Source organism: Cucurbita moschata, unplaced genomic scaffold, assembly GCF_002738365.1.
Source record: "Cucurbita moschata cultivar Rifu unplaced genomic scaffold, Cmos_1.0 Cmo_Scf00016, whole genome shotgun sequence".
In the NCBI taxonomy this organism is placed as follows: domain Eukaryota; kingdom Viridiplantae; phylum Streptophyta; class Magnoliopsida; order Cucurbitales; family Cucurbitaceae; genus Cucurbita; species Cucurbita moschata.
In genome coordinates this window covers 409,716-422,466 of record NW_019268532.1, presented here as the reverse complement: position 1 = coordinate 422,466, position 12,751 = coordinate 409,716, and the positions used below count along the sequence as shown (strand labels likewise).

Below are 12,751 nucleotides of genomic sequence, written 5' to 3'. Positions count from 1 at the left end.
ATATATATATATATATATATATATATATATATATATATATATATATATATATATATATATATATATATAGGTGTGAATAGACTGATGAACTACCTGCCAACTATTTGCTTGAATATGATGAGTAAATATCTTTTTGATTATTAGTTTCTTTTTAATATTTTATTTTGGCTTGTGGATGTTATGACGCGTGTCGGGAACCTTTGAGCTTTCAGGAATAGATGCAGGTTTATTATTGCTGAGCTATGTTCGTGTTGGTTAGTTGAGCTTTTAAGTCGATTCATTGCTACCAGATATTGTCTGCATTGGTTTGTTATGTATGGGTGTTTGTCTCATGGTTTAAAAATGGGTCTGCTAGTGTGATGTCCCACATTGGTTGGTGAGGAGAATAAACCTCCATTTATAAGGATGTGGAAACCTTCTCCTAGCAAACGCGTTTTAAAGCCTTGAGGGTAAGCCTGAAAGGGAAAGCCCAAATAGGACATTATCTGCTAGCGGTGGATCTGGGTCTTTACAAATGGTATTAGAGCTAGACACTGGATGATGTGTTAGCCTTCTTGCTGTTCCTCGAAGCGGGTAGACATGAGGCGGTGTGCCAAATAAGGACGCTGGGTCCCAAAGGGGGGTGAACTTGGGGGCGGTCCCACATGGGAGGAAGAAAAGAGTGCCAGCGAGAACGCTGGCCCCGAAGGGGGGTGGATTGTGACATCCCACCCTAGTTGAGGAGGAGAACAAACCACCATTTATAAAGGTGTGGAAACCTTTCCTAGCAGATGCGTTTTAAAGCCTTGAGGGGAAGCCCAAAGAGAACAATAACACCTAGCGGTGGATCTGGGCCATTACAGCTACGGAGAGGTTTTTACACTGTTTCCTTCTTTAACTGATGCGAGATCTCCACACTGTCCGGTGTCTAGTTCTAATTCTATTTGTAATAGCTCAAGCCCATTATTAGCCGATATTGTCTGCTTTTGCTCATTTCGTATAGTCGTCAACTTCATGGTTTTAAAACGCGTTTGCTAGCCAGGGAGAGGTTTTCACATCCTACCGTGTGGGATCTCACAATCTACCTCCATTGGGTGCCTAGTGTTCTTTCTGGCCCACTACATGGTGCCTAGCTCTGATTCCATTTGTAATAGCTCAAGCCCACCGCTAGTAGATATTGTCTGTTTTGGCCCGTTATGTATTGTCATCAATCTCACGATTCTAAAACGCGTATGTTAGAGGAGAAATTTTCACACATTTTAAGAAATGTTTTGTTATACTCCAACCGATGTGGAATCTCAAATAAGGACGAAAATTTGAATTGACTGAACCATCGACTAATCAGTTCATGCCGGTAACGCACCATTTGGCTGTTTGCCTCAGTTTTAGTACTCACTTTCAACATTTTAATTTCTTAATCAAAATTAAAATGTATCGTCTCTATTAAACTTGTTTAAATTTATGTTTAAAACATGAATAACTGAATCTGTGTTTCCCATAGATTTCAATAGATTATTTGTGAATGTTTGCTGAATCCACCACACCTAAATGGTGTGAAAGTTATCTTATTTATAATCAAATAAATTACAAGGATATGGAAATAGTAATAAATAGAAATAACAATAAATGGAAAGATACCTATAGTAATAAGGCAAATGTTAGATATTTGCCTTATAATAAAATATCAAATATAATATATATGGTAAACTATAATTTATTACTAAATATCCTTAACACCCCACCGCAAGCTAAGCGTCGGATTTAAACGAACGTGAAGCTTGAATCTGAAAAATTCAAAGAGGTTGAAAAACACTTTTCGTGAAGATGTTAACAACCTGGTTCAGAGGAGGCGTAGAGAAACACTTTCTTGGCCATCGAAAACTGCAGAGAGATCGCCGCTCAGCGGCAAATGCTACCTTGGCTTCGGTGAGAATATGTCTAACCCATGAAGAGGGATTGTCGCTTAGCGACGATGCTGACTTGGCTCTGGTGAGAATATGTCTAACCCCAAGAAGTAGAAGGGGAAACCTAAAGCAAGGGACAAAGACAATGTTGAAGCCGGAAGAGTCGCCACATTGGGCGAATGAGCCAATTTTGGCGAGAAGGGCAGCTGGAAGAGTCGCCACATTGGGGCGAAGGGGCCAATTTTGGCGAGAAGGGCGGCGGCAACTTGGTTGGCGAAGATGCCAGTGCGGCGCCCAGATTCCAAAGGTAAATCTCTGCAGAAGGTCGATGGGGTTATTGAGATTCTGTATATTTTCGAAGAGGGATGCTGATGAAGATCCTAAGATTAGGGTTTTTGTGAAGGATGAAGGATGAAGGATGAAGGATGAAGGAAAAATTGGGAAGAAAATGAAAGAGGCTATGTTTGGAAAAGGTGAGGTTGTATGTACAGAGTATGGCGAAGGATGATTTGGAGGTCAAAAAGGTGGAGCCGAAGAATAATCAATCGACTCTGCATGTGACAGCCATGACGACTGCCCCTGCGACATCAAAGACAACAGTGGTGGTGGAGAAGAACAGTAGAAGATTTCAAAAGCCATTGAAAAGAAAAGATCTAGGTTGCTAAACCAAAATGGCTCTGATACCATGTGAATGTTTGCTGAATCCACCACACCTAAATGGTGTGAAAGTTATCTTATTTATAATCAAATAAATTACAAGGATATGGAAATAGTAATAAATGGAAATAACAATAAATGGAAAGATACCTATAGTAATAAGGCAAATGTTAGATATTTGCCTTATAATAAAATATCAAATATAATATATATGGTAAACTATAATTTATTACTAAATATCCTTAACATTATTACTAATAAAATAAATAAATAAATCGTATTAATGAGTCATTATTTAATGATTAAAATATTTATACTTTTAGAGTTAATAAAAGATATTAGCAATATTTAAAAAGAAAATTATATTAGTGATATTTTTTTAATAATTTAAGGATATTAGTTAAAATATTTTGAGAAATACATAATTTATTTTTGTTAAAATAAAAGGTGGAAATTAATGCGAAGACTGATAATAAAAAATAAAATATAATTATTTTCATTTAAACTCGAAATTATTTATGAAATGAATTTTAATGAATTTCAATTTAAATGTATAATATCGTAAATAATTTTATGTTTATTTTTTAATTTCCATACATTAATTATCGTGTTAATTTTTAATGAAAAAATCTTCAAGGATATTTTGGGAATAGTGAAATTTGAGGTTAAAATTAAAAAAAAAAAATCATAAAAGAAATTAAAGATGTTTAAAATACAATATTAGTAATTCTCGAAAAGAAAAATGGAAAATATACCGAGACGGAGATGGAAGGATGAACATCAAACAGACTTGAGCCTTAAAAAAAGACTACAAATTCGCTGTTGACTGCAAATTGAGCCAAAAAAAAAATTTCATTATTTAATTTGATTTCATCATACAATATGAAAGCTTGGTAGGTTAGAAATTCATATCACAGATTTTGATTTGATTCATTTTTTTCGAGAGTGAGAGCGCGCCATGGATCGTAATCAGCCACTGCGACCACCATCTCCGCAGCCTCGTTCTTCAGAATCCGGCGGCAGTTTCTCCTCCGTACTCACTGTTTTCGCCTCCTTCATCGCCATCTTTTCCATGGTATCATTTCGCTTCCTCATTGAGCTGCAAAACGCGCTAGGTTTCGTGGTTTTGTTTTTTGAATTCCATTTTGTTACGGCTTAGTTTTCGATGAGCGAGTATTGATATACCTTTTGTTTATCTGAGGTCAAAGGCTTTTGTCCAAGCTGAATGCGTTTGTTGTTGTTGTTGTTTTCTGTGTTGTCATCGTTGCGAAATGGAGTTAGAAAGCTAATAAGTTTGAGTTATACTTCGCTTATATCGCACTTCGTTGGTCGGCTTCATGTACTTAAGAACCTGCTTGTTGGATTTGTAATACTTTCATAACTACTACTGTTTGATTGTGTAATTGGCTGTTTACTTGTTTTTAACTCATATTCAGTGTCATATGTGGAAGTTACGAAGAGGTTATCCATCGATTAAGATAGATGTGGAGTCTATTGCACAAGTTTCTGTAATTGTTGCCATCAATCGTATATTATCAATTTTGTTTTAAAGAAAAGGAAGAACATATGATTTATCTTCTGTCACGTAGTGATCTTGTGATTCTGATATTCTAGCAGTATGATTGAAACAGTCGTGGCTATCAAAAGTAGGGGCCTGAAATAGTTGAGAAAATTTGACCAAATTGTAGGATAAGAAAAAAGGTTCAGCAAATTTAAGCAGACAGTGAATAGTTTGTGTAAACATGTAAGATCTCACGTCGGTTGGAGAGGAGAACGAAACATTCCTTATAAGGGTATGGAAACCTCTCCCTAATAGACGTGTTTTAAAACCTTGAGGCTTGGGCTGTTACAAATGGTATCAGAGCCAGATATCGAGCGGTGTATCAGATCCCACATCAGTTGGAGAGGAGAATGTATCATTACTTATAACAGTGTGGAAACCTCTCTCTAATAGACACGTTTTAAAATTGTGAGGCTGACAGCGATGCGTTACGGGCTTTTACGGGCCAAAGCGGACAATATTTGCTAGCAGTAAGCTTGGACTGTTACAAAAACATGACAAATTTCACGTTTCAGACATGGCATGTTTACTATGCTTAGTAAGTAAATGAGAATTTGGATCACTATTGGTGTTGGTTTGGCAATCAGCCAAGTGAAAAATTGAACCTCTTTACTTATTGGGTGTTTTAGCTATGCAAGTCTTGTTACAGGCACAACTTGGTCAAGAAATGGTATCAATTTTGAGATCATTGTGCTTGATCTGGTTGATTTTAGTGGTTGTAGAACTGCATTTTTATGCATGCAGGTGCTGATTCCATCTCAATCAAACTTCAAAAGTAACTTATCTATTTTACACCAAGTACCAGAAGGTCATGTTGGAGTATATTGGAGAGGAGGTGCCCTTCTGAAGACAATAACGGATCCAGGTTTAAGTCTCTCCGTTCCGCCCGATTTTTCATGGTTATACAGATCATATGTCCTACTGCCTTTATTCATGTGAAAATTTCAGGTTTCCATCTAAAGTTGCCTCTGTTAACCCAGTTTGTGCCTGTTCAAGTTACCCTCCAGACTGATCAAGTAAATTAGATTTATTTACAATTACTATGATGATATAAGCATTACAATATTTTTCATTGGGGACACAAAATTCTTAATGCCAATTTTAGGATTTCAATATTTGAAGAGGTCCTAATTGATGTCCTTGATGCAGGTTAGGGATATTCCATGTGGTACTAAGGGGGGCGTAATGATCAACTTCGAGAAAATCGAGGTGAAATTACTAGGAAATTCCTTCCCAATAATTGATGTTAGATTTTCTTATTCTTCATCTTAGTTCATAAGGATGCTGCTTTCAGGTTGTCAATCGCCTCCGCAAAGAATATGTGCATGAAACCCTGGTCCACTATGGTGTGAATTATGATAACATATGGATATATGACAAGATTCATCATGAAATCAATCAGTTTTGTAGTTCTCACAGTCTTCAGCAAGTTTATATTGATGTTTTCGATCAGGTACGTAAAAAAATGAACATAAAATGTGTTCTTTTAAAACCTTGCGTAGTTTTGTGATTGTTTCTATTCACACAAGCATCCTGCAGAGCTGATACGAGCAACATGCTAAGTGTATATTCTAGCTATTAACTTACTGCCTTACTTGTTGAGTCATTTGTGTCAAGTATATTTTTCTGTTCTTCAGCTGTGAATTCTTTCAAGGAATCCTTTCAAGGCTTTAAAAGCAGATGTTTTCATAAATTCGTCGTAGATACTTTTCTCCATTGGCATCGAGCATTACTTTCGCATCAATGATCTGTGACTGTTTTTCGTATTCAGATTGATGAAAAGATGAAAGATGCCCTCCAAGGTGACTGTACACGTTATGCTCCAGGTATTGAAATAATCAGTGTTCGTGTAACAAAGCCCACCATCCCACATTCTATCAGAAAGAACTTTGAAGACATGGAAGTGGAGCGTACAAAGGTGCATCTCTAACATGGGAAAACAACCTTTTTCTTGTTCTGTTTGAGTTTTGAAAGCATATGTTGAACGTATGAAAGAGCATCATTGCATACTCATAATCTTGCATATCTTGGTTCAAAACCATGTTTACACTTTCAATTCCAAAAACGTCTATATGGATTGACATCGATACAGATTACTGCTCGTCTTAATTCTAATGCTATGAAATCTTGGACATACTTGGATAGGTTTTAATTGCTATAGAGAGACAAAGGGTAGTGGAGAAAGAGGCAGAAACCAACAAAAAAATGGCGATCAGTGAAGCTGAGAAGAATGCTAACGTTAGCAGGATCCTCATGGACCAGAAACTAATGGAAAAGGAGAGTTCCAGGAGACAGCAAGAAATTGATAACCACATCTATCTTGCTCGTGAAAAAAGCCTCGCCGACGCCAATTATTACCGGTACTTCTCTCCTTTTGCTTTTCCAACCTCACCTCGATTTGTCGAAGTGAGAAATGAATGCAGTTTTAGAAACCGAATGTGTAGTGAGTGATATTCATGTCTTTTCATCCTTTTATCAGTGTTCTAAGAGAAGCTGAAGCGAACAAGTTGAAGCTTACACCCCAGTTTCTTGAGCTTAAATTCATCGAGGCCATTGCTGATAATACAAAGATTTTCTTTGGGGACAAGGCACGCGCTCGGTCTCTTTTTGCTCTCAATATATACGCGTTACGTGTCTATCACTAACTCGGTAGCTTTGGTTCTGCTAGGTTCCCAACATGGTTTTGGATCAGAGGTTGCTTGGAAACTTCCTGCATCAGGTTTCAGAAGATGCATCAAGAAAAGCATCCGGAGATGAAACCTTAGAAATATAGATCCAAGATTCAGCCTCTAATGATCAGGTATACGGGTCTTCCTCTCTTTCTTTCTCAATATTGGAAAAACTCTCTCATGGTACATGTCAAAAGAATTCTCCACGGAGCACGAACAGGTTCTTTCTTTCGTCCTTCCGAGATCAAACTGTTTACTTTGCAGAGGGCACGTGGAGGGAAACTTTGGTATTCGGATATTATTTGTATCAAATTCATTTCTTTATGAGAACGTTAGGATTCTTCGTGTTCTTTTGCTCGGTGAAGTTTCGGATAAAAACGTTATAGCATTTCAAGTGAATCAATAATAACCCTTGGTTCTTCAATGTTGTTAGGCTAATACACGAACTTCTGCTTGACCAGGGAAGAGTGAAGATGCTTGATTGTGATCTCTTGTTTAGCAAAGAATTCTTCTTCACCAATTTTGAGGACCTTACTAAGCAGTGTGATTTGAGCCTCCTTTTGAATAAAATTAGATAAAAGAACGAATTGATCCGATAAGATTTCATAAATAGTTCCTATAGTTTCACAAAATTTCATAGATGCTTTTTTTTTTAGTTCATTCTACAAAAAATGACAACTTCAGATTTCCACAAAACTAGAAGATTCAAACTTTCTTATCGAGAATAAAAAATATTCATGAATTTAATTGTTTAAGAACATTATCCATTTATTTCATTTAAGAAATATAATAATCGTAAAATAATATATTTTATTTAAGTATATCATGAATTATTGGTTAAATTATATTTTTTTTTGTATGTAAAAGAGGAAAAAAGAGGATTTAACTAAACTATCTTCACTCTCCACGTTCATATTCCCTTAAGTTCTTTTAATCTTCTTTGACAAGAATTATGTTCATATTGATGTATTTATGACCCACACAAATATAGAAATTAGCTTTATGATTTTTATGCTAACGACTTGGGGATGTAGCTCAAATGGTAGAGCGCTCGCTTTGCATGCGAGAGGTACAGGGTTCGATACCCTGCATCTCCACTTTTTCTTTTATTGATTTATTTGACCTAAAAAAATATAAAATATATAATAAATATTATTATTCTAACAACTTGGGGATGTAGCTCAAATGGTAGAGCGCTCGCTTTGCATGCGAGAGGTACAGGGTTCGATACCCTGCATCTCCATTTTTTCTTTTATTGATTTATTTGACCTAAACAAATATAAAATATATAATAAATATTATTATTCTAACAATTTGGGGATGTAGCTCAAATGGTAGAGCGCTCGCTTTGCATGCGAGAGGTACAGGGTTCGATACCCTGCATCTCCATTCTTATTTTGTATTTTTTCCTTCCCTCGAAATCTGGTTTGTTCATCTAGTTTAAATTGGAGCTGCCAAAAACTCATCTCCATTTTGTTCTTCCATGCCCAAAAAATGGCAGTCGTCAGATATCGACATATTATCATCACTAAGTTCCCATTTAGCTTCGTCTTTCACCAACGTTTTAGTTCCTTGACTTCCGATTCCATCAACCCCACGGCGGCGCCACCTACGGCCGCCCCCCACAACGACATTCGACTGGCAATTGACCCGACACACCTCCGCCGCGTCTGTACCGTTCTATATCAGCAGCAGAACTCCTCCGATCTCAGGCTTCACTCCAAACTTCGCGCCTGTAGTTTCAACCTCTCGCACGAATTCTTCCTCCAGGTCTGCAACACCTTCCCTTTCTCATGGCGACCCGTTTATCGCTTCTTCCAATTCACCGAAACCGACCCGAATTTCACTCACACGGCGGTCTCTTTCAACAAGATGATTGATATTGTTGGAAAATCTCGAAATATCGATCTCTTGTGGGATTTGATTCAGGAAATGGGACGGCGGCGTTTGGTGACGGATAAGACCTTCGTTGTTGCTCTGAGAACGCTGGCGGCGGCAAGGGAATTGAAGAAATGTGTGGAGCTTTTCCATTTGATGAATGGATATGGATTTGGTTATAGCTTAGTGACTTTGAACAAAGTAGTTGAGAAATTGTGTGGCTGTAAACTTGTGGATGAGGCCAAGTTTCTGGTTTTGAAATTGAAGGAATGGATCAAGGCTGATGGGGTTACTTACAAGTTGTTGATCAAGGGATTTTGCGATGTGGGAGATGTGATTGAAGCTTCAAAGATTTGGAACTTAATGGTGGAAGATGGGTTCGAGGCTGAAATGGAAGCTGTGGAGGAGATGATGAATGTTCTTTTCAAGGCCAACAAATTCGGTGAAGCTTTGAAGCTTTTTCAGGCAATGAGGTCAAACAGGATGAATGATTTGATCCCTTCAACTTATAGTCTTGTGATTAAATGGTTATGCAACAAAGGCAAGATGAGGCAGGCCTACAATGTGTTCGACGAAATGCTTAAGAGAGGGTTTGAAGCTGATAATTCAGCACATTCTTCACTAATCTATGGGGTTTTAGCTAGAGGGAGGAGGAGGGAAGCTTATAACATAATGGGAAGAATTGAGAATCCTGATTTGAGTGTTTATCATGCTATGATTAAGGGGCTTTTGAGGCTGCGAAGGGCAAGTGAAGCGACACAAGTTTTTCGGGTAATGATTGAAAGAGGGTGTGAGCCTATAATGCATACATATGTAATGTTGTTGCAAGGACATCTAGGGAGAAGGGGGAGGAAGGGAATGGATCCATTGGTGAATTTTGATACCATTTTTGTTGGAGGTTTGGTGAAGTTTGGGAAGTCATTGGAGGCCACAAAGTATGTGGAGAGAGTGATGAAAAGAGGGCTTGAAGTGCCAAGGTTTGATTACAACAAGTTTTTGCATTACTATTCGAATGAGGAGGGAGTGGTGATGTTTAGAGAGGTGGGGAATAGGTTGAGAGAAGTTGGGTTGGTTGATTTGGCTGATATATTTCAGAGGTATGGGGAGAAAATGACCACTAGAGATAGGAGGAGAGATCGAGCAACTGTGTCGTCTCAGATTTGAAATGCTCTATTGGATAACAAATCGCTATGATGTCCAGCAAGACATCGGCTGTGTCGAGTTGAAAGGATCAGGTGCTTGAGGTGAGATAGGAGGAGAGATCAAGCAACTGCCCTATTGGATTACAAATCGCTTCATGATGTCGAGCAAGATATCGGTTTGTGTCGAGTTGAAATGATCAGGTGTTTGAGGTGAGATAGGAGGAGAGATCGAGCAACGGTGTCGTCTCAGATTTGGAAACGCTTAGCACGACAAACTGGCAATCCATTCAAGGCAAGGATGGTTTTGGTTCTCATGCTTGGCTTAATCGAAGAAATTGAAAGTTTACTCTTCACAGCTATGTCACCTTGAACCTGAAATCAAACTGATTCATGCCCCCTGCAAATAGTAACATGCTAGTAAATATAAATGCCATTTGTGCCATTTGTACCATTTGTACCAGAATCAGAGGATTCTTCATGGATTTTGAATTTAGGCTAAACTGATTTTCACTCTATAAGAAGTTGGGGTGGTTGGCATAATAACGAAACTCCCACCTTAACCCATTAACGAAAAAGAAATAATAAAAAGATAAGGCAATTTCATTTCGACAAGACACACACCCAAGTTCCTTAACTCAACTAGTTAAGACATAATCTTGACGAAGGGTCAGAGATTCGAACCCTCCTCTTCAATTTCAAACATTATTGAACTCAACTCAAAGTAAAACTCAACTAGTTAAGACATATAATCTTGATGAAAAGATCAAAGATTTGAACCCTCCTCGATCACCAACATTTTGGGAACTCCGAGTATCATTCAGGTTAATCTGGTTCAAGCTGTCCCCAGTTCCCTATTCAGGTAGTCAACGAACATCCTCTTAGCACTTGCTGCATCACAAGGTGGCGGTGGTCCACTTAAACTAGTTTGCCCTGTTAGTTTAATGAACGTTCTCCGTAGCCTCCGAAGCTCGGGAAGGCCGACCGACTTTGAAATATTGATGGTTGGCAAATCCTGACCCAGAGGGACACCATTCAGAGGTCCTCCCATTGCTTGGCCTTGCGCTTCTACTATAGCATTAACCACTTCGTGTGTTGCTTTGTCCAACTCATACAAAGAATTCGCCTCCGATAATCGAGTACTCCGAGTCGCGATCGTTGGCTGTAAGATCTTTACATCCCTCGACTTCGAGTCAACCTCTTTTGTCAAGTATGATACAGCATCTAGAATGACAGTAGATGATTTCTCTATTCCATCTTTATGTGGCAACAACTCGAACAATGGCGAGTCCCATCTATTCCTACTAATTGGTCTCTCAAACCTTCTCACCAGATCTTCAAATATCTTATCATCGTAGTTAGCTTCTCCGTTCTCTCGCCGCTCGTCGTTCCACTTCCTACAATGTGTTTCTTCCACATCACAGTACAGAACACAGTACCTAATTCCAGCTCCACGAGCCAAACACCACAGCTCGTACCTATAACCCTTTATACTATTCAAAGAGTCTACAATGACAATGTTGTCTTCCGATACAGATCGGTCGACTTCAGATCTGAGAACTCCCCTTAAATTCTTTTCGGCAGGCATATCGGCATAGCTCTGATTGCGGTCGAGATGAAAAGAAGTTTCATTGATTATCTTTACAGCTTGCTTTACATTTGATTCCTTGAGAGCTTCAGCTAAGCAGAGTGCCGCAGTGGACTTCCCACTGCATGGCTGGCCACAGACCACAACCAATGCCATTTTATGGAGAAAATTGAGCTTGTAGGCAAAGATTTCAAAGCAGAAAAGTTCTAACTGCTAATAATCAAAGAAAAAACAACAAATATCAATAACACTACCGAGGAAGAGTACTTGTTTCTCATCCAAGAAGATAATTCCATAACATAGCTAGAACCATTAGAAAGAAATGATCAAGGAATTTACACAAATAACATATGATTCATACTACAAATTATAAGAAAACTTTGTAGGATGCAGCAAATGCAAGTAAAAATAGACAGAAGCCTGACAATGAGTCGAACTCCATGCATAAAGTCAAGAATGTTCATGCTGACTTGCGTGCACCTCGACTAATCTCACTAGATAGCCATTTGACGCTACTACATTTGATTGCAAATATAACTTGTTAAATCTTATGTAGTTGGTCACCACCCTAGGGCGTTCTTCGCTTTCAATAATTAAGATTTGGACTCGTTAATTTCCTAATAACTATCAGTTACATTGAACAGCCGAACAAAATTAAATGAAGAAATACACAGAGGACAGGGAAGTTACCTAGATTCAGAATATAGAGCAGCAAGAGATAAACAGAACTAGGTTCAGATTACTCTTTCAGATCCAAAGAACAGAATAAAATAAGCGAAATTTTATTGTCGGATTCGTCACTGTTCTACGAATTCATTGTGGCTCAAAATGAAGTTCGGTTGATAGAACAAACAATAGGTGGAATAACGATATCCCCGAGAAGAAAAGGCTTGAGATTAAAGAACCTTCAATTTTTCAGACAAAAAGCCGAAGATTAGAGGCAATAAATTCAGGCTTCCGGAGCTTCAAATCTTCTCATAATTTATAAACATGTGACTCAATCTCTCGACGAATAGCAACAAATTAAACTCTCTTCGCGTTGAGAGAAATCATTAAAAGTTTCCTAATCAAAATTAAGAGAATCTAAGCCAATAGAACCAGGCCGCGCGATGAAACCACAGAGAAATTATCGATTCTTACCTTGATTGCCTTGGATATCTTAGTCTGCTTGCCCCCACCGTCTGTTCGTCTCTAGAGAAGGAGAGGCCGAAACGTCGGAATTGATTGATGAAGATGAACTTCTTAAACCTTTCTACAGAAAATACCTTGAAAATATTAATAAAAGGAATATTCTACATACATACATACATATATATATATATATATATATATATATATAATATTATAATAATTTGAAAATTTATCTAAAAATATAA

The 12,751-nt window shown here is 37.9% G+C and overlaps 3 protein-coding genes and 3 non-coding genes across 12 annotated transcripts; 5 read left to right on the top strand and 1 right to left on the bottom strand.

The window, feature by feature from the left end:
* Positions 1-3,300: 3,300 nt before the first annotated feature.
* LOC111454737 (erlin-2-B-like) lies at positions 3,301-7,369 on the top strand. Of its 4 annotated transcripts, none has more exons than XM_023096259.1 (10): positions 3,301-3,615; positions 4,846-4,966; positions 5,050-5,117; positions 5,251-5,310; positions 5,396-5,554; positions 5,873-6,019; positions 6,247-6,461; positions 6,581-6,689; positions 6,770-6,901; positions 7,232-7,369. In XM_023096259.1, the coding sequence occupies exons 1-9, from the start codon at positions 3,499-3,501 to the stop codon at positions 6,872-6,874; spliced, it is 1,101 nt and encodes a 366-aa protein (XP_022952027.1). In that variant the 5' UTR covers positions 3,301-3,498; the 3' UTR covers positions 6,875-6,901; positions 7,232-7,369. The 4 variants fall into 4 exon arrangements, with proteins under 4 accessions (XP_022952027.1, XP_022952026.1, XP_022952025.1 ...); XM_023096258.1 differs by having other exon boundaries at positions 7,204-7,369; XM_023096257.1 differs by lacking the exon at positions 7,232-7,369 and adding an exon at positions 7,037-7,194.
* A 425-nt stretch (positions 7,370-7,794) lies between these two features.
* Positions 7,795-7,867, top strand: TRNAA-UGC. The gene has a single exon. It is a non-coding gene; the product is annotated as a tRNA-Ala (tRNA).
* Positions 7,868-7,940: 73 nt separating this feature from the next.
* Positions 7,941-8,013, top strand: TRNAA-UGC. Its single transcript has one exon. It is a non-coding gene; the product is annotated as a tRNA-Ala (tRNA).
* A 73-nt stretch (positions 8,014-8,086) lies between these two features.
* On the top strand, positions 8,087-8,159 carry TRNAA-UGC. The gene has a single exon. It is a non-coding gene; the product is annotated as a tRNA-Ala (tRNA).
* Positions 8,136-10,330, top strand: LOC111454535 (putative pentatricopeptide repeat-containing protein At1g26500). Of its 2 annotated transcripts, none has more exons than XM_023096034.1 (2): positions 8,136-9,799; positions 9,951-10,330. In XM_023096034.1, exons 1-2 carry the CDS (start codon positions 8,265-8,267, stop codon positions 9,985-9,987), a joined length of 1,572 nt encoding a protein of 523 aa, XP_022951802.1. In that variant the 5' UTR covers positions 8,136-8,264; the 3' UTR covers positions 9,988-10,330. The 2 variants fall into 2 exon arrangements, with proteins under 2 accessions (XP_022951802.1, XP_022951803.1); XM_023096035.1 differs by having other exon boundaries at positions 8,136-9,883; positions 9,992-10,330.
* A 44-nt stretch (positions 10,331-10,374) lies between these two features.
* On the bottom strand, positions 10,375-12,646 carry LOC111454536 (protein KTI12 homolog). 3 transcript variants are annotated; one of them, XM_023096037.1, is made up of 3 exons: positions 12,516-12,646; positions 12,066-12,280; positions 10,375-11,588 (listed from the first exon to the last, which is right to left on the bottom strand). In XM_023096037.1, the coding sequence occupies exon 3, from the start codon at positions 11,529-11,531 to the stop codon at positions 10,623-10,625; it is 909 nt and encodes a 302-aa protein (XP_022951805.1). In that variant the 5' UTR covers positions 11,532-11,588; positions 12,066-12,280; positions 12,516-12,646; the 3' UTR covers positions 10,375-10,622. The 3 variants fall into 3 exon arrangements, with proteins under 3 accessions (XP_022951805.1, XP_022951806.1, XP_022951804.1); XM_023096038.1 differs by lacking the exon at positions 12,066-12,280 and having other exon boundaries at positions 10,375-10,511; positions 10,579-11,585; XM_023096036.1 differs by lacking the exon at positions 12,066-12,280.
* Positions 12,647-12,751: the final 105 nt, after the last annotated feature.

Coding starts and splice junctions, on each gene's coding strand:
- LOC111454536 (XM_023096037.1), bottom strand. CDS start 11,531: ATGGCATTGGTTGTGGTCTGTGGCCAGCCATGCAGTGGGAAGTCCACT.
- LOC111454737 (XM_023096259.1), top strand. CDS start 3,499: ATGGATCGTAATCAGCCACTGCGACCACCATCTCCGCAGCCTCGTTCT. Junction 3,616..4,845: donor TCATCGCCATCTTTTCCATG/GTATCATTTCGC, acceptor TTATGCATGCAG/GTGCTGATTCCATCTCAATC. Junction 5,118..5,250: donor TTACCCTCCAGACTGATCAA/GTAAATTAGATT, acceptor TCCTTGATGCAG/GTTAGGGATATTCCATGTGG.
- LOC111454535 (XM_023096034.1), top strand. CDS start 8,265: ATGGCAGTCGTCAGATATCGACATATTATCATCACTAAGTTCCCATTT. Junction 9,800..9,950: donor AGAGATCGAGCAACTGTGTC/GTCTCAGATTTG, acceptor TCGCTTCATGAT/GTCGAGCAAGATATCGGTTT.